Source organism: Camelina sativa, chromosome 18 (assembly GCF_030686135.1).
Source record: "Camelina sativa cultivar CO46 ecotype springtype chromosome 18, ASM3068613v1".
In the NCBI taxonomy this organism is placed as follows: Eukaryota; Viridiplantae; Streptophyta; class Magnoliopsida; order Brassicales; family Brassicaceae; genus Camelina; species Camelina sativa.
In genome coordinates this window covers 16,015,197-16,034,391 of record NC_141897.1, presented here as the reverse complement: position 1 = coordinate 16,034,391, position 19,195 = coordinate 16,015,197, and the positions used below count along the sequence as shown (strand labels likewise).

At 37.1% G+C, this 19,195-nt stretch overlaps 5 protein-coding genes and 1 long non-coding RNA gene across 14 annotated transcripts; 2 read left to right on the top strand and 4 right to left on the bottom strand.

The window, feature by feature from the left end:
* Positions 1 to 101: 101 nt before the first annotated feature.
* LOC104761351 (uncharacterized) lies at positions 102 to 2,143 on the bottom strand. Of its 6 annotated transcripts, none has more exons than XR_015588712.1 (6): positions 1,689 to 2,026; positions 1,334 to 1,436; positions 906 to 997; positions 650 to 730; positions 444 to 541; positions 102 to 383 (listed from the first exon to the last, which is right to left on the bottom strand). It is a non-coding gene; the product is annotated as an uncharacterized LOC104761351 (long non-coding RNA). The 6 variants fall into 6 exon arrangements; XR_015588713.1 differs by having other exon boundaries at positions 102 to 375; XR_015588714.1 differs by having other exon boundaries at positions 102 to 344.
* Positions 2,144 to 4,364: 2,221 nt separating this feature from the next.
* LOC104761350 (putative pectinesterase/pectinesterase inhibitor 61) lies at positions 4,365 to 6,465 on the top strand. Its single transcript, XM_010484426.3, has 2 exons — positions 4,365 to 5,544; positions 5,631 to 6,465. The coding sequence occupies exons 1-2, from the start codon at positions 4,473 to 4,475 to the stop codon at positions 6,326 to 6,328; spliced, it is 1,770 nt and encodes a 589-aa protein (XP_010482728.2). The 5' UTR covers positions 4,365 to 4,472; the 3' UTR covers positions 6,329 to 6,465.
* Positions 6,466 to 6,582: 117 nt separating this feature from the next.
* LOC104761349 (E3 ubiquitin-protein ligase SINAT5) lies at positions 6,583 to 8,759 on the bottom strand. Its single transcript, XM_010484425.3, has 3 exons — positions 7,746 to 8,759; positions 7,193 to 7,579; positions 6,583 to 7,113 (listed from the first exon to the last, which is right to left on the bottom strand). The coding sequence occupies exons 1-3, from the start codon at positions 7,938 to 7,940 to the stop codon at positions 6,751 to 6,753; spliced, it is 945 nt and encodes a 314-aa protein (XP_010482727.1). The 5' UTR covers positions 7,941 to 8,759; the 3' UTR covers positions 6,583 to 6,750.
* LOC104761348 (CLP protease regulatory subunit CLPX1, mitochondrial) lies at positions 8,476 to 13,027 on the bottom strand. Its single transcript, XM_010484424.2, has 15 exons — positions 12,051 to 13,027; positions 11,431 to 11,492; positions 11,051 to 11,151; positions 10,829 to 10,908; positions 10,677 to 10,727; positions 10,510 to 10,584; positions 10,335 to 10,412; positions 10,129 to 10,185; positions 9,887 to 9,957; positions 9,688 to 9,787; positions 9,483 to 9,587; positions 9,333 to 9,395; positions 9,123 to 9,245; positions 8,855 to 9,019; positions 8,476 to 8,759 (listed from the first exon to the last, which is right to left on the bottom strand). Exons 1-15 carry the CDS (start codon positions 12,579 to 12,581, stop codon positions 8,688 to 8,690), a joined length of 1,734 nt encoding a protein of 577 aa, XP_010482726.1. The 5' UTR covers positions 12,582 to 13,027; the 3' UTR covers positions 8,476 to 8,687.
* Positions 13,028 to 13,953: 926 nt separating this feature from the next.
* LOC104761346 (hydroxyproline O-galactosyltransferase HPGT1) lies at positions 13,954 to 17,109 on the top strand. Of its 4 annotated transcripts, none has more exons than XM_019240568.2 (12): positions 13,954 to 14,587; positions 14,682 to 14,745; positions 14,880 to 14,929; positions 15,018 to 15,211; positions 15,308 to 15,371; positions 15,474 to 15,546; positions 15,648 to 15,771; positions 16,147 to 16,234; positions 16,319 to 16,369; positions 16,464 to 16,535; positions 16,668 to 16,780; positions 16,868 to 17,109. In XM_019240568.2, the coding sequence occupies exons 1-12, from the start codon at positions 14,487 to 14,489 to the stop codon at positions 16,888 to 16,890; spliced, it is 1,017 nt and encodes a 338-aa protein (XP_019096113.1). In that variant the 5' UTR covers positions 13,954 to 14,486; the 3' UTR covers positions 16,891 to 17,109. The 4 variants fall into 4 exon arrangements, with proteins under 4 accessions (XP_019096113.1, XP_087355008.1, XP_087355007.1 ...); XM_087498882.1 differs by having other exon boundaries at positions 13,978 to 14,587; positions 15,025 to 15,211; positions 16,871 to 17,109; XM_087498881.1 differs by having other exon boundaries at positions 13,978 to 14,587; positions 15,025 to 15,211.
* On the bottom strand, positions 16,982 to 18,735 carry LOC104761347 (uncharacterized). Its single transcript, XM_010484423.3, has 5 exons — positions 18,404 to 18,735; positions 18,252 to 18,304; positions 17,990 to 18,160; positions 17,574 to 17,663; positions 16,982 to 17,349 (listed from the first exon to the last, which is right to left on the bottom strand). The coding sequence occupies exons 1-5, from the start codon at positions 18,615 to 18,617 to the stop codon at positions 17,215 to 17,217; spliced, it is 663 nt and encodes a 220-aa protein (XP_010482725.1). The 5' UTR covers positions 18,618 to 18,735; the 3' UTR covers positions 16,982 to 17,214.
* Positions 18,736 to 19,195: the final 460 nt, after the last annotated feature.

The following is a 19,195-nucleotide window of genomic DNA, read 5'->3' as shown; positions in this document are numbered from 1 at the left end:
CAAAAGCATAACAGAACCAAAAACATAACAGAACCGATTGGTGCTTGTCCTGTTTTCACTACTCATGTTCTTGTCCTGTTTTCACTACTCGGGTCAACAACTTTTAAAGCATAACATTTCATTGATTAACTCGATTCATCAACTAAACACAAAACATTCACAAAACACAAACAAAGAATAAAACCGATACATACAAAAAACACAAACAACAAACTTTAACTAAACACATAACACAAACTTTAGCTTACATAACACAAACTTTAGCTTAACACTATCCTAACATCTCATCAATTAGTTTCTGTCTCAGGTTGATTTCAGGCTCGGACATATCTCTGTAGAAGGCGCTGCTTTGATAAACTAACTGAGTAAGGGTAACTACCAAACTGAAAAGTTATTAAGTTGAGAATTGATTGACAAATACAGTTGAAATCTCAAGAACTTACCAATGAGATATGCTCCAAGTTTCGTTCACATTTTTCCAAGAAGTTGATCTGCCTCGTCTCCCTTTATTGTACCACCCTGGTTGATCGTTCGTGCCATCCTAAACAAGGCAGGAAACAAAGCTCTTCCTTAACTTAGAAACAAAAACAAGTACCTCTAAGAATTAATTACTTTTTCCAACAAAATCTGAGAATCAAGAATGACTAACCATGGTGAATGACAAACCCCGTTTGACCATACGCCAAGACACTGATAAACTGGCGATTTAGGTATCCGTGCACTGAGATCACTGATACACAAAGAGGTGGAACAAAAAATTAGGACAACACATGAGATCGTACTTTGATTTTACAACAACCAAAACAATAAAAGAAATGCAGGTTCAGGAAATAAGGACGTGAAATGACAAAGAAGAAGCATAAAGAAAGTGAGAGTGAGTGAACACTCGATGAAGCCAGCTCCACCAGAAATCATTCTTCTCATTGTCCATGAGCTTATCAACCAAGTGAGAACCGATGAAGCCAGCTCCATCAGAAATCAAGATCCTCATATTGGACTAGACAAAACAACAACAACAAAAGTAAGCAACTTTTAAACTAATCACAATCAGATCAAACTAACAAAACCTTCACAAGATCTGATTCTGTAAAAAAACTAGAATGATCCAGACTCCTCCCACAATGTAGGCCAGCAAAAAAAGGGTCAGATCTAAGTGACATAAACAAAGGATTGGAGTTCAAGTATCTTCATTTACAATGCCAAAGAGATCAAGTTCCATTACATAAGATCATTGTGACACAACACAACTAAAACAACGCAATTCGAGGGCGATTGCATCTTGAATCTCAAAATTGAAATCTTTACAGATTTTTTTTTTATAAAGATTGTGTACCTGAAAAAACTTGGAATTGCGCAGAGGAGAAGAAGAAGGAAGAGGCTTTGTGCTGTTCTAAATCTCACTTGTGCCGCCATTGCTTGAGAGAGAGATCTCAATCCTGTGATTTAGATATGTGAATAAAGAGATACAAAGAGATCATCTACTTATTGTATTCAATACTAGCCTTTTATGAATCTTTCTCCACTAAACCCAGTTAAACATAAGAGTAAAGCAAAACCCCCTAGTGAGATAATTAAGAAATACCCATTCCACAGACCACAAAAAGCATGAAATTAACCTCATTGCCCAAAAGGTGTGTATGTAAGCAGCAAAAGCAATAAACTTTTGATTAGAGGAAAGAAGAATTTACAGTGACAACCATACGAGAAGCAATGTGAGGACTAGTTGGGTATTGCTCCAATTCCACCTGCCACACACATCATCAAAACCCAATCGAAGACTTGCGTCGAATCGATTTAGAAGACGACGAGGCGAGATCTCTTTCTCCACTGTATTCATCAACTGATCTCGATGAATACAGTCGCAGGAAGAAGAAGACGACGACGCGATAGCTATTGTTTATGGAAACCGATCAAAACTTCGATGTTTTGATTTTGTGTTTCTCTCGTTTTGATTTTGTCGAGAGAGAGAAGAAAACGAAGAAAAGATATAAAAAAAATAAAAAACAAAAAAAAACAAAACTTAACCAATAAAAAACTGATACGTATCAGGTTTTTATGGCTCTAAAACGATCGCCCAGATAGCTATGTCTCGCAAAAATTACGATTAAAACTTTTTGTTTATATTATTAAACAAATCAAAGACATCCCAAGGAGTTGTGCAATAGGATTGCTATTATGATACATGAGAAAAGTCTACAAATGATACCCTGATTAGTAAAGCCATTATAATGTCTAAAAAGCAATATTCAGTTTTATCTATATACTGCCAATAATGGATATCAAAACATGCACGTCCATGTATTAAGTGAATCCATGGACTGACGGACATGTGTTCATGTACAAAATTTACAAAAGAAATGATTTATGTTTCTAACGTAAATCATTCTTAGCAATGTTTAATATGTTTAACGTAACAAATTCTTTATATGCAAAGGTTAAACAGTAAACCCATCATTTATCGACGGTGTGATGATTTTCGAGGTTCTTTTTATATGCAAGTATGCAACTAACATGGAAATATTTTACGTACGAATTTCCAAAGATTTATATAATAATTAGATATAATGTGTAATAAACAAATGCGTAAATGAACCACATAAGACCTTTTTGTTAAAAGTAATTGGGAACAACAAGAATCATTCATTCATTAATCAAAACGTGAGTGGTCTCATGAAATAAAACTTTTTGTGAAGGAGACAAAGCACAAAAGGCTAAGATAAGAAAAAGGAAAAAAGAGGTTTAATGGACAGAAGACTTATGGTAGAGGACAGCTCACTCCCTTATTGACATTGACTTCGTACCCAACCTTTAATTTTGTTATCATTAGGATAGAGCTAAATTAGCTACTCCATCGTATACATCATTCTTATCATATCAACATCTACTTCACCGCGTGACTTGAGACACCTTTTTTTTTCTTGGCAAAACATTGACTTAAACATCAAACATACCATTCTAAAAAAGGTATCTTTAGTGTTTGTCTGCCAAATTATCTTCAATAATAACTAATATATAAACCATGGAAGCAAGATTCAATAGGAATCTAATGTGTCTATCCATAACATGAAAAAAGAACAAATGTCAGATACATACAATATCATGGGAGAACTGCTTCTGATCATTCAGCAACAAACAATCTTTTTCATCGCAACCTTGAAGATGATTTACAAGAATTTTCAAGTTTTTCGATGTACTAGTGGATAACATACTAATTCCATTCCTTAACCAGAGCATTGAACCGGAAATGATTGAACCATAACAAAATAACCGGAAAAAAAAATCATCACAGTTTCTTCACCTTTTTGCATATGCATACGTACGTATATGTTAATATTAGTGGACTATGTACATTTTGTTTTGTGTGTGTAAATATTGGTATAGAAGTCTATCTCAATAACTATTCCGTTTTAATTCAATGGGGCTCCAGTTGCCAGATGGTGGACGATGTAGATTTGTCCCATCAACGTTTTTTAGACCATATGAGCGCGTGCTTTTTGACTCTTCCTAATACTCATTGTAATTTGTATGTATACGTTTGTAAGTATTTTGCAATGTTTTGATTCTGATCATCCCGTATCGATCCGAATTGATCGAGCGGCATGCAACCGTTAATTGAATTCACGTTCATATCGTGTTTTGAACACTATTTAAAATGCATGCATGTTACGCCACTTGGATTCTGAAATTGGTGTTTAATCCGTAGTAGGTAATTTGCGGGAAACTATTGTCAAAGACTCTTGTTGTTTTGGTATACAAGTTATATGAAAAGCACCATCATCCGTGGTCTAACACATTTGAAAAGAGCGCAATGCTAGAACTGAACCACCAGTTTCTTGCTATCGATAGTAATGGAGAGTAGAATATAGATTTCGACCCAAAACCTTTTTTGGTACTTAATAAAATATATAATTAAACAAACGAGATTAAGAAAATGATCACCGACACCGTTAGGTAAGCAGGAAACTCTTTTGAAACAAAATCTTATTTACTATTTGAGAAAAGCACCAATTAGTTGATATAATATACTAATATTTTTCCAAAGCACCAATTAATTGATCGTATTTCCAAATCTTATTTACATGATGCAAGTAGTAAGAGATGCATTTATACTCCAATGATACTCGTGCATACACCTACGCATCAATATATACTTATAGATAGAGCCATCACAAATTTTGGTCGTTTGTGGTCCGTTTTGAATACTACACTTTGAATTCATTATCAGTATAATATTACAGCTATCAGACATAATATATATTATTTTACCAATATGAAGTAGACGCATAGTTTTTTTTTCTTTTCTTTTTTCTTTTTCTGACAACGACCGTAGTTTTTATATATAACGCATGACTTTATAATTAATTGTTAAATAGCTCACATCTATATAATAATTTATAGAGCCTTCCACCTCATCTTTGTTCTCTCCTTACCAAACTCTTAAACTTCATTCTAAACACCTAAAAAACATCACAATGGGTTACGATAGGCTCGGTCGGTCCGGACGATCAGACCCGAACGAGAAAGACCAAGCCACGTCACTCCCGGAGCAACATAAGAAAACTAAAACGAAGCTGATTCTCTTCACTTTGGCAGTTTTAGTCGTTGGAGTGATCTGCTTCGGGATCTTTGCCGGTATCCGAGCCGTAGGATCGAATAAAACCGAGCCGAAACTAACTCGAAAACCGACCCAAGCAATCTCCCGAACCTGTAGCAAATCCTTATACCCGAACCTATGCATCGACACTCTTCTTGATTTCCCGGGATCTTTAACCGCCGACGAGAACGAACTCATTCACATCTCCTTCAACGCAACGCTTCAAAGATTCAGCAAAGCTCTTTACTCTTCTTCTACGATCACATACACTCAGATGCCACCACGTGTACGGTCAGCTTACGATTCTTGCCTCGAGCTACTAGATGACTCGGTGGACGCTCTCTCCCGTGCTCTCTCCTCAGTCGTCGTCGTCTCCGGAGATGAGTCTCATTCCGATGTGATGACGTTGCTTAGCTCAGCTATGACAAACCACGACACTTGCACCGACGGATTCGATGAAACTGGAGGACAAGGAGGAGGAGTGAAGGATCAAGTGATCGGAGCGGTTAAAGACTTGTCAGAGATGGTTAGTAACTGTTTGGCGATATTCGCCGGAAAAGTTAAAGATTTGTCTGGAGTCCCAGTGGTGAATAATAGGAGGTTACTTGGGATAGAAGAAACAGAGGAATTACAATCACCTAATTGGTTGAAGAGGGAAGATAGAGAGCTTCTTGGTACTCCGACGTCAGCGATTCAAGCTGATATCACGGTGTCTAAAGACGGTACCGGAACGTTCAAGACGATCACAGAAGCGATCAAGAAAGCTCCGGAGCATAGTGGCCGTAGATTCGTCATCTACGTTAAAGCAGGAAGGTACGAAGAAGAGAATTTGAAAGTTGGGAGGAAGAAGACAAACTTGATGTTCATCGGAGACGGCAAGGGTAAAACGGTCATTACTGGTGGTAAAAGTATCGCCGATTATCTAACTACTTTTCACACCGCTACTTTTGGTAACAAAGTTAAACTTTTATAACTTTTGTTTTTTTTGTTCTTGTTCTCTGTTATGATTATTGAGTTATTGGTTTTGTTGTTGTAGCGGCCACAGGTGCTGGATTCATAGTGAGGGACATGACGTTCGAGAATTACGCAGGACCGGCTAAGCATCAAGCCGTGGCACTCCGTGTTGGTGGAGACCACGCGGTGGTTTACCGTTGCAACATTATCGGATACCAAGATGCGCTTTATGTACATTCTAACCGACAGTTTTTTCGGGAATGCGAAATTTATGGAACGGTCGATTTTATATTCGGCAACGCAGCTGTGATCTTACAGAGTTGTAACATCTATGCGCGTAAACCTATGCCTCAGCAGAAGATCACGATCACGGCTCAGAACCGGAAAGATCCTAATCAGAACACGGGGATTTCGATCCATGCTTGTAAGCTACTAGCAACGCCGGATCTTGAAGCTTCCAAGGGTAGTTATCCGACTTATCTAGGCCGTCCGTGGAAGTTGTATTCTAGAGTTGTGTACATGATGTCTGATATGGGCGACCACATTGACCCGCGAGGATGGTTGGAGTGGAATGGTCCTTTTGCGTTGGACACGTTGTACTATGGTGAGTATATGAACAAGGGGGTGGGTTCAGGAATGGGTCAACGAGTCAAGTGGCCGGGTTATCATGTTATTACCTCAGCTGTCGAGGCTAGCAAGTTTACAGTGGCTCAGTTTATTTCTGGTTCTTCGTGGTTGCCATCAACCGGCGTGGCTTTTTTCTCTGGGTTGTCACAATAGACTGTCTCAGCCTTGTATTGAATGTATACGAAAGATTTTTATTATACGAACTCAAGATTTGTAATATAGTCCACAAACCATTTTAAGTGTACTTATAGGACATCTTCTTCAATGAAATAAAGATTATGATTTGAGTATGTTCTGTTTTGGATTCTTTGCTCAAATCTACAATGTGCATAGATATGTCCGGTAATGGAAAGATTCAATCTTTGGAAGTTGTGTGTAGATTTGGATCAATAAAGAAACATTGCAAGTTTTGGCAAAATGGAACAACTCTTTTTTCTTCTCTAAATACACTTTTGGACAACAAGAAGCTGTCTGAATCAAAAAAACACACCAAGCCAAAACTAAACCAAGTGAGACAGATGAAAGAGATCGAACAACTGAAAATAGGTATAGAGAGTTGGCTGGTTCGGATTCAGCTACACACTTAAGTTTGGTATGCAAACACCAGAATCTGGATTCTGTTGCTCTTTCCAGATTCTACCGGTGACTCTAAGTTTCAGCTCTTTCCTTTCTCCACCGGAGAAGAAGAGTGCCATGTTTCTTTGGATTATAAGACCGTCGTGACTGTCTCTGACTTTCCTGTGACTATCTCTGATGCTTCTTGGTGTTCCTTCCCATGTGAGTTTTCTCCCACTGCCTCCAACTTCTAAGCTGTATGTATAGTTTCGTGCGTCTTCTTCATCACCCATGAATCTCAGAAACGCCATGTACACTGGAGCCATACCAAGCTGAAACGCTTCAAAATGAAGACAAAAGTATTGCCCGAAACAATGAAAAACCTATAAAACAAAAAGAACCCTCAGAATCTCAAGACAACTGAACATCTCACAAATCACATAACCTCAAACAATTGCTAACCGTAAGCATCCAAGTAGCGTTCTCAACTTCTCGTGGATTGGATTTGACATAACGGTGGTTAAACGTACATCCAGTATGCATATCGACTTTATGATCATCCCTTAAATGAGCTACAAGGAAAGTGTTGTCTCCTACAACAGGACAATCCGAGCCAGCATAGGGACAACTAAAAGGTCTGAAGTTACACAAAGACTCATGCTTAAGTTTGCTGTAATAAGGGAATATCTCAGGGCATCCGAGATTGTAAAACTTGCAAGGTAGCTCAAGCGACTCAGCTACTTTCTCAAGAGCCAAACATCTAATATCACCAAGCTCTTGTCTACACGTCGGACACCGATTATTCACCCTTGTTTTACAGGTCGAGCATAACGTATGTCCATTATGACACTACAAAAAGAAAGAAACCTTTTTTCACTTCTCAAAAACATCCATAAACCCTCTAATTGTACCCAAATTAAGGAATTGGGAATCATAAAGATCGTAACTTTATACGGGTAAGAGGCAACACAATTCAAATAGATCTATCTAAGACCTCAAATGATGAGATACGGACCTGATGAATAGGTGGGTACATAGAATTAGTGCAGACAGGGCATTCAAGGAGCTCGTGAACGCTAGTCGCCGGAGAGATTACAACGGTGGCTCCACCCTGAGACTTGGTTGTTGAGAATTTATTGTTGCTGTTGTTGAGATGAATCTCATCGTTATCGATCGCGCATTCGATAGTATCTGTCTCTATTAACACCATGATTTCGAAAACAAGAAAAAAGTCTCAAAATTCAAAATTCAAAAACAAGAAATTGGGGATTTTTTTTTTTTGTTCCTGGGAAATAAAAATCGGTTCTTTTTTTTTCTATTCACGCCGATCAAACGAAATCGCAAAACAAGAGAGAAAGAGAAAAGGGGGAGAAAACTGGGATTTTCCAGGAAAATCAAAACCCTTTTCTCTCTGTCTCTCTCAATCAAATGGTTTGCGCCCAAAGAGCCAAGAGGTGCTTTTCTTCGTTGGCTTTGTTGTTTGAGAAAAAGTTTTTAGAGGAATTAAATATAGCCGTCCAGATTAAAAGCTCCTTTTCCGGATTTTAATCCGACGGTTATTAGAATCTGGCACATGGGTGTTTTATTTGATTTTTCCTAAATTGTAGTTTTTATTTGTTAAAGCCTAAAGTTTTTAAAATTTAGAGGCATTTTTGTCAACAAAATTAGATTTTCATAAACAATTTAAATTAATTAAGATTTAATAAAAAACAATTAAGAATTAAAGATACTGAAAAGATGGGGGGTTGCACAAAAGTTACATCATCATTTATCAATATGCAAATTGTGCATCCTTCGTTGTGTTCTGTTTTTAATTATCCAACTTTGGTTTCTTTCCTTCATTTTATATGTACAGAGAACGATAAAGTTAAAAGCATACAGAGAGATACATTTTCACCAGATGTTCTGAATGATGATGATGCATGGATGGTAGTGATCGTGATCATCGAACGTTACATTACATACTTGCTACAACTGATGGAATCTCTGCCTCCACCTCATTTTCTCCATCTGATCCTTCCTTTGTTGTCTGCAATAATAATTCAGATCATCCGGTTATCAAACCAACCAAACACACAATTTTTTATTCGGTAAAATCAAACCGGGGTTGCTTTCTCGGTTTACCTGAGGAGAAGAATCCTTGGAATTGGTTTCAGAGAGATATCGACCCAATGCTCCTTTACCACGGAGAATCTTTGCTCCAGAGCCTCTACGTCCTTCACCTTCAACTGCTTCTTCATCCACCACAACTGCCTCTATCATGTCGCTGCCTGTACTCTCGTCCGGAATCTTAAGACAAAAGACATTTTGCATCATAAATGTACAAGAATCTGAACTCGGATTCTAGCAGCATTGGTTTGAAAATCATAAGGGGTGGTGAATATATACATACCTCGTACATAGAGTCCATGAGGATGCTTTCTAGAAGAGCTCTTAAGCCACGAGCTCCAGTGTTTTTCGTTATTGCTTTTCTAGCTATTAGCCGCAGTGCGCTTTCCGTGAAATGCAGCTTTACCTGAAGAGAAAAGAGATCGAGAGACTTGTCTTATGATTTGGAGCAGAAAGAGAGTTAGAGAGATAAATAAGAGATAAAAGTAGTTACACTGTTCATCTGGTACATCTTTTTGTATTGCTTTCCAAGAGCGTTCTTGGGTTCTGTCAACACCTGCAAACCAATGATATTATTGCATATTCTATGAAGAAGAGATAGAGACTCACATCAAATGCCACACATTTATGTCAATCATTTTACCTCCATAAGTTGGTTCTCAGTCAAAGCAGACAAACTGACGAGAACTGGAAATCTTCCAACAAATTCAGGTATTAAACCATAAGCAATCAGGTCACTGCTTTCCACCTGCCAACACCAAACATAACAATTGTAAACTTCGATACAATCCAAAACAAGCAGAAGAATCCCCAATATTTGGTAGGTGAAGATATGGAAAAAAACCTACAGTTTCCATTAGGTTTGATGCAACAGCAGCGTTTGTAACACCACCAGCCCTCATGTTAGCACGCACAGGAGCACCAAACCCTATTGAAGAATCATGGCGCCTGGAACAGAAATACTGAGTTCACTTATTATGGCAATTCAGTTAAGAGGATCAGAATATAAAAGAAAAAGGATTTTTGGAATCTGTTTATCAGCCAGACCTCTCTGAGATCGTCTTTTCGATGTCTACAAAGGCACCACCACATATGAAAAGTATGTCCTTTGTGTCTATCTGCATATAGTCAACAATAATATGGGTAAGAAACAGCTGTTACAGGGGAGACACCTATAGTATAATAACAATAGTGACCCATCTTCACGATAAAATAAACATATGAATAGCTTTTGTTGTTTTTGCAAGGTGCAAACCAGAACATACAGAGTAAAGTAGAGCACGACAAACCTGGATATTGTCACCTCTAGGGTGCTTCCTAGCGCCCTTCTCAGGTACATTTACAATCTATATCCAGAAAGAGAGAGTTGGAAATAGGGCATCAAACACAAAAGTATTGCGATCTTACTTAGTGGAGCTCTCAAATCAAATAATACATGCCTTCCTTTGGTAAGTTTATTAAATACTTTTGCAGCATACTTAAACAGTAAACTTACTGTTCCTTCCAGCATTTTTAGCAATGCTTGTTGAACACCTTCTCCTGATACATCTCTGCTGATGTTAAGGCTTTCTGCCTAGTAACCCAAAGTTTCGAAGAACAAAATTAATCTAAGAAGCACAGAAAACAATATTCACGTTTTCCAATGATTAAAACATTTTTAGTTCCAAAACCTTCTTTGTGATCTTGTCAACTTCATCAATGTAAACAATCCCCTGTTGTGCAGCTGCAACATTATAATCTGCAACCTGGACAGAGATATAAAATCCACACATTAACTATATAAGAAGACTGATTATAGTTGTATACATATAATAATGTTTAGGTTGTAGATACTTACTGTGAGAAGTTTGTATAATATAGACTCGACGTCCTCTCCCACATAACCAGCCTGACAAATCATTTCATTTCCGAACAAAAAAATGAATGTCAGAGATTGGTCATCATGAAAAGGACATGCGCCAAAAAGACTAGAAGAAAGACGAGAATTGCCTGAGTCAGTGTGGTCGCATCCGCAATGACAAAAGGAACATTCACAAACCGTGCCAAGGTTTTCGCAAGTAGTGTCTTACCTGTGCTTGAAGAAAAACACCAAAACAGATGATGTGAGAAGGCTGGAATTGAAGTTTCAGAGCCATGCTAGATTGAAATAATGATTGTATCATAGTAAGCATATCAGGCTTGCGCATTTTGCAGATTGGGGTCAGACTTTACCTGACCCAGTTGGTCCCATCAGGAGAATGTTACTCTTCTCTAGTTCTACCATATCATCATCTGCTGGTTTCGCTGCAGTGCTCTCTGTTTCTCCAGTGGACCTAGCTTCCCAACAAGTTTCAACATCATAACTAACTAATCTCTTACAGGATACGTGAAATCACAAAGAAACAAACAGATGCAAGTACACGAAACTGCGATATTCCCATGTAAAGGAAATGCATACTAGCATGATTAACTAAATCACTAGGTATTTTTGTTTACTTTCAGATGCTGAGGAAACTAAACGGTACAATACATAGAAGACAGAATATTTTCCAAATATATTTATATACATATAAAAACATTTCATTCAGGTAAATATAAGAGAGTGAACTAACCGTTTCTGTGCTGATTCGTGATATATCCTCTTGTAGTGATTGTAAACTGCCACTGCAAGCACCTGCATCAACGAGATAACAAAAGAATGCGTTAAGAACTAAAAAAAAATTCCAAGGGCTAAACCAAATAAAAGCATACAAAATTCAATAATCAGAGCTTAAAAATAGCATTCAACTGTGATCAGAAGTATAGAATTCAATTCAAGAGGACAGCTCGATGCACCCACCATGCCGGATGCACAAAAATGAAACAAGGAATTAAACATTAAAGACACTGGAACCAAACCTAAAACCTTTAAATCCAGCATCAGATAACTAACACTCAATCTTGATATTTTCTAAGAAAATATGTAACTTTCTTATTACAATCCAACTAGTAACTAAGCTCCAATTAGGCGTTGTGGTTAAGACTTAAGAGTATGGTTAGTATTCAAAGCCTAAAGCATCACACGAAACGTTTAGTCCCAAATGATTATCTACGAAGCCTAAGCATTAGCAACTCAGATGTTAGTGATGTTTAGAATTGAGCTATCTACAAAGTAAGTAAACAAAAAGTCATTTCCGATTGATACTAGTATCATCAAAGTGCTATCACATCACTTTTTGTATATTGACTTCACCTTTTTGGCTCTTTCCTGACCAATCACGAACTTGTTCAAACCTTTACAAATCTCCTTTGGTGTAGGAAACTCAGACCCAAGATTGGATCCACCCCAAGAATCTTCTTTAGAATTAGACCCTGTCCCGTCACCAGGACCACCACCGGGACTACCTCCACCTCCACCTCCACCGCCACCACGACCAAGATTAACACTAGACCCATTAACCCTAACGGAAACACCATCACCAGGAGGCTGCCACAGATCCGGTGGGTCTCCTTGTGAACTCAAAATAACAACAGAAGAAGAAGAAGTAACAGCGTTCATCTTCTGGGCACAATTAGTAGCATAGCCTTTACTCGAATTACCAAACAAACTCGTTCCAAGCGGAGAGATTTTATTTGGGAATCTGTTGTTTGATGAATTATCGGGTCTAGAGCGAGACGTGGCGGTTCGAGCGGTGTGAATACGGTTGAAGATGAAGTACCTAAACTGAGAGAGAGTAAGAGAAGCGGTTTCTCTAGACGTGTTCGACCTTAAAGCTGCGGCCATGGTGGGGGTTTGGTTACACCGGGAAATCAAACGGATTGTGAAAAAAAAAAAAAAAAAAAAAAGCTTTCTTAGCAATTGATTGACATAGTAATCCGATCGAGGATTTTGGGGGTTTGTAAGAAAACAAAAAAAAAAAAAAAAAGTGAAACTTTTTTGGTAAAAGGGTTTCAATAGATGACGAAATCTGTGAGAGTTAAGCACACGGAAAGGATGAAGAAGAGCCGACGAAAACGCAAAATTTTCGAAAAGGGGAAAACTGAAAATGGAAGAGAATATCTTCTTCTATAATCAAATCATCTTCTGGTATGAGTTTGACGACGAGGAGCTTTTGGACGGCCCATTGTTTTTTAAACGTCGTCGTCTTGTTCTCCGTTACCACCAGTTCTATTTGATTTTTCAACTGTCGGGTAACAACAAAAAATAATAAAAAAACAAGACGCAGAGTTGTTCTTGTTCATACATTTTAGTATTTTATACATTGTTTCTTACAAATAATTCTAATTAATTAAGATCATAAATTTTTTATAAAACTATAATACACTAAAAAAAAAACTTACAAGAAACTTTAATTAATAAAACGTTACATTATATATACACTTCCTTTTTTGTCAACATTATATATACAATTCATATAATAAATTACCAATTTTTTTTTTAAACAATTTCGGTAATTCACCCATATATATATATATATATATATATATAGTAGCCAATGCATATTGAAATGATAGATGAGTCTTTTATTTTTTTAAATTTTGATTTTTTCATTTTTAGATGTGAAAATTTTAATTTATATTTAGAAGATATATAATTGTTGAGACTAATGTGAAAAAAAGGAAAAAAACTTAGGTAAAGATTTATTTGGAGGACATTCAGGAAGATAAAGAGGAATTCACATCCTTCTCGCTGATCTTTATTCCTCGCACGCATAATATTAAAGCAGATAATCTGGCACGACGAGTTCGTTCTGAGCCGCATCTTATTACCTATGTAAACGATGTTCGGTCTCATTGGCTTTAAGCCAATTTTGTATGCTATTGTATGCTGTTGACAAAAAAAAAAACTTAGGTAGTAAATGAGTTATAATAAGGACTAAAATATAAAAAGAAATAATTGAACCCTTAAAATTGAGGTTTGAGGTTAAATTTGGAGTACATCAAAAATTTTCATAGTTCAGGGTTTTGAGTTTTGCTTTTAGAGATTCTCTTATAAGATAATGTTTTGAAATTACTCTCTTAAAATATCAAAATCAATAGATAATTATGACTAATAAAAGGGTCCCCTAATAAAACAATAAACTTTAATTTTAAAAATTTTTAGAAGGGAAAGATATATTTAATTTAAGGGCTAATTATTCTCAAAATATATAAATGCTGCTGATTCATCATGCATACATGTAGAAACAAAAAAAAAAAGAGATTTATAGTTCCCTAATCCCCTATTAGAGGCATAGGTTTGGTAAATTTTGATCTGAAAGTAATTAAGAGATAGATTCTAGATTACACCAAATTCAACATTCCCTAAAACTAAATAACTTTTTTGATAAAAATCTCAACGGCACTCTCTCTCTCTCTCTCTCTCTCTTATCCCTCAGATTCTTCAAACCTTTTAAGATTCCAATTTTCTCATCGGAAGAACCACAATCATAAACCGAAGCCAGTGATCTCCGGTTCAGTGTTTTCGCCGGTGGAATCATCCACCGGTATAGCAGATCCAACGAGACACATTTTTTTTTTTTTTTGAGTAACGACCGAATCAGTGGATCCAGCAGAAACTTCCATATCTGGAGATTTTTATTTAGTGATTATTATATAGTGAAGAAGCATTTGCGTTGCGTCAGGGTGAATTTGATTGAGAGAGAGAGAGAGAGAGAGATCTGATTTTGGTGGATCTGTTTCAATCAAAATGGCGAGGAAAGGGTCGAGTATAAGATTATCGAGTTCGAGGATATCTTCGCTTTTGCTCTCAATGTTTGCAACTTTTGCTTCCTTCTATGTAGCTGGCCGGTTAGTTCTGCATTTTTGATCCCATCTCTAACAAAAAAAAATACTACTTGTGTTCCTCTGATTCTTATCTTTGTTTGTTTTTAATTGCTTCTAGTTTATGGCAAGAATCACAAACTAGGGTTCATCTAGTCAAGGAGCTCGATAGAGTAACAGCACAGGTTAGTATTGTATTTGGATGTCACTTTCATCACAGTAGTGAGTATTTGGATGTCACTTTTCTTGGAATCTTTGTTTGGTGTAATGTACTTGAATGCTTATTATTATACTGTTCTTTTTTTATATGGGGTTTTAGGGTAAATCTGCTATATCAGTGGATGATACTTTGAAGATCATAGCTTGCAGGTAAAAATTATGGTACTTTTGTTCGATTTGATTTCCTTGTTTTGTGTATCCATGGAATTTTTGTTGAATACATGTTTTTTCTTTCTAGGGAACAGAAGAAGACGCTAGCAGGTCTTGAGATGGAACTAAGTGCAGCCAGGCAAGAAGGTTTTGTTTCGAAAAGTCCTAAACTTACTGATGGAACTGAAAATAAGAAAAGACCATTAGTGGTTATTGGTATAATGACGAGTTTGGGTAACAAGAAGAAGAGGGATGCAGTCCGTCAAGCATGGATGGGTACGGGTAAGGTTTCTTCTCCTTATCCATGTTTTTTTTGTAAGAAGTGCCAGTCTGTTATTTCCCAGATGTTGTTAGCTTAGCACTGTCCTTTTATTGCAGGTGCATCACTTAAAAAACTCGAAACTGAAAAGGGTGTGATTGCGCGGTTTGTTATTGGAAGAAGGTTTGGATTTGGTTTATCACTCGTTGATTTATCTATGCCTTTTATTGATGATTTATGCGGTACTGGAATCTTGTTTTGAAATGTTGTTTTTGTGTTGTGTAGTGCAAATAAAGGGGACAGCATGGACAAGAGCATTGATACTGAAAATAGTCAAACTGATGACTTCATTATTCTCGTATGTGTTTTCTGACTCTCTCTCTATATTATTACCTCAAGCACTCATTTACCAGCTCCTGTGTTATACAATTGAGAGCTTGGTTATTTATTGACTTCCAGGATAATGTAGTTGAGGCACCTGAGGAAGCTTCTAAGAAGGTAAAACTGTTCTTTTCCTATGCAGCAGATAGGTGGGATGCACAGTTTTATGCAAAGGCCATCGACAATATCTATGTAAATATAGGTAAGTTAATACTAAAAAGAGTATTGTACAGCCGGAACCTTTTGGTTGTTTGTGTTGTATGGAGTGATTGGAAATATGGATAGTTGATTGTTTATGTCATTCTTCTTGGGGTTCCAAAAGTTTTACACTCTCGAGATAGACGCAAAATCCCTGGGTGGTGGGTATGGTGGTTTAGTTAAATTGAGAAGTTCACAGTTAGAATTATTATTAGGCTGTGAAATACAGTGGAGGATGTTCTTGCAATATTTTTCCATGCCACTCTAAAGGTCTTTTATCCCTCTGTTGTAATAGTTCTAACTTCTAAGGTCAAAGAGTTTCCATGTAAGCATTTTGCTGACATGATTATGTGCTATGAATGTAATTATTTCAATGCAGATGCTCTTGGAAGTACACTTGCAGCACATCTGGAAAATCCACGGGCTTACATCGGCTGCATGAAATCAGGCGAAGTTTTCTCAGAACCGTGAGTCAGCACCACTAGGACAATTAGGACCGTCAGGAAGTTCAGTCTGATGTAATCTTAACATAAGTTTTGCTTTTCTGGCAGGAACCACAAATGGTATGAACCAGAATGGTGGAAGTTCGGTGACAAGAAAGCGTAAGTTATACAAATAATCATAGCAATGCCTTGACTAGATTCATTTCTTCCTTATGAGTAAGAACCACCTGTTATTGTTTCATTTATCTTGCAGATACTTTCGCCATGCTTATGGGGAGATGTATGTTATAACGCATGCATTAGCTAGATTTGTATCAATCAATAGGTCAGTCTTTTCAACTCTCAGTTACATGTAATGACTCATATCTTTTAAATGCTCACGCAAACAGAGAAATAGAATGAAACTGAGGTTTTGTGTTGTTTGTTATGTATGATGATGGTGAATGGATGGTGACAGAGACATTCTTCATTCGTATGCTCACGATGACGTCAGCACAGGTTCATGGTTCGTGGGTCTTGATGTTAAACATGTAGATGAAGGAAAGTTCTGCTGTTCTGCGTGGTCCTCAGGTATATGACTTAGGTTCTACTGCTTATGAACTTGATTTATTTCATTATATTGTTTGCATGTATCTAAACTATTTCCATACGTTTCAGAAGCTATATGCGCAGGAGTGTAGTAGAACCAAAGACAAATCCAAGTGTGAGGCTTTGCTCTTTGATGCTTATAGAGAAACAAAACACAAATGATATTTGTATGAAAATGGCTAATTACACAATATTCTCTCTGTATTCTAAACTTGCCATTTTCTTGGTCATTCCATTATACAAAGTCTAAAATTTTGGATGTGGGCGAGAGATATTCTCACCAACCAAATAAAACCAAGTGAAACCACAAATCATCCATTTTTTACACAAGTAAAACCAAATATCTATACTTTGTCAGTCTTGGTGTTATCAAATTTGATGTTTACTATATAGAATAAAAGAAGTCGAAAGCCAAATCAGGAAGAACCATGTAGCAAATGTGCCAATGCCTTTTCAGTGTCATTCTCAAACATGAAGAGAGCGTCTGCAACAGAGTTTGTTGGAAAACCCATCTCCCGTATTGCTGTGAACCCATTTGCAAATTCTTGAACCTGAAACGCGTTAAAAACTGTGATTAGCTTCTCCTTTGGGGGAAAAGAATGAAGAAGCAAGATGTGGCAATTCAAAGATCCACAAATTTAACTGGCGGTTTGATCACGGTTTTAAACTATGGACTCAAGAGTATATCTGACGCTATAAACACTACTTAGAATCAGTGTAGCTTACCTAGCTAATACAAGAATAGAATGTGTAAAAAGAAATAAGATAAAAGCACCTTAGTGGGATTATCACCATAGTTTGCAACTGCTATGTTAACAGCTTCTCGGTTGAGCCCAGCATATTTCATCGCTACAGGATCTACACCCTGCATTAGGAATCCCTTATTAACAATAACAAATGCAGATAGAGCTAGTGTAAATCCCAAGGATCATACACTGTAATGCAAAAACAAATCTACTCTGCTAGTTACATTCACAATAAATGATCCACACTTGTTCTTCCTCCACTCTCACATTGATACTACACATTCGTGCCATAAATCACTTCAGAGTAACTCTACAAAGCTTCTAATTTGTTCCATTGATGATTCAAACTTGGTCGTACTATAGAGAACACACTGATACTACTACACTTTGTTGCCACTAACTCAATTCTAATAAACCTTCCATAGAATTTGAAAGAGAGCCTTACCACTGAAGACGACGATGGTTCTGGAAACTTAGCCGGTGGTGGATTATCGGTTCCAAATTTACTCCAATCTGGATTATCTTTCTCCGCCTCCGCAAGAACTTTCCTCTCTAAACCGAAATCGAACTGAAAACTACTCCGATGAATCTCTCCGACTCGAGGCAACAACTGAGGCTGCAAAAGTTTGTATAAACTACTTCATAATCTACAATCACAGGGTTAAAAGATCAAAAACAGTGGCAAATTCAAACATGATCATTCATACCGGTGGAGTAATCCGATACTCAGGCTTCAAATTCACCCTGATCCCTAATCCAGCTACCAAAAAACCACAAAATCAACGAACGAATCATCAATTTACAAAATCAAAGGCGTTCGTAAAACCTTAAAATTCGAGACCAAGAACGAGACTTTTACATGAGGTTGAAGGAGAAGAGTTATGCTGAAACGAAGGGTTTCTCTCCGGCGGAGGGAAAAATTGTTGGCCGTGACCGATTTGTTGACCAATCTTAGGGTATCCAGAAGGTGCGTAAATAGGATGGTTAGATGGTGGAGAAGGAGATGCTGAGGAAGGTCCGTACATAGGTCGAGGGTACGATGGTCCAGACTTGTTTCTGTAATCGTAGTCCATTGTTGTGTGTTTGTTTTCTAAGTTTGAAAGGATCTCTGCAGGAAGACGAAGAAGACACTAGGAGATGAAGAAGAAGAAGAAGTCTTGAAAGGGTGATGAGATCTGTTTGGATCTGAGGATTTGTTTATCCGTACCTCGATTTTGACTTAATCTTGTTTTTGGTTGACTTTTTCTACCGGGCCTAATAAAAGCCCATTAAAGTTTGACTTCTTTGCCAAAGAACTCTCTCGTGTCTTTCTCTATTCTTTAGATCAGATTAAACATATGAATACACAAACAATGTAACCTTTGTATATGAATGATTACCCAACAATTTCATCAACAGAAATCATTAAGACTACATATCTAGGTGCATAGTGATTGATCCGATCTGAGTCAATGTTTTGGTGCATAGTGATTGATTTAATGGAGGTGGTGTTTAGCTATATGTATTCTCTTAAATCAATGTTTTGGTGCATAGTGATTTGATTGTCATGTGTGTATACATTATAACCGACCATATTTGCGTGTAGTTTTTTTTTTTTATATATCATTTTTAGTATTGAGAAGAAGATACAAAACAAGTTCCAAAAAATCAA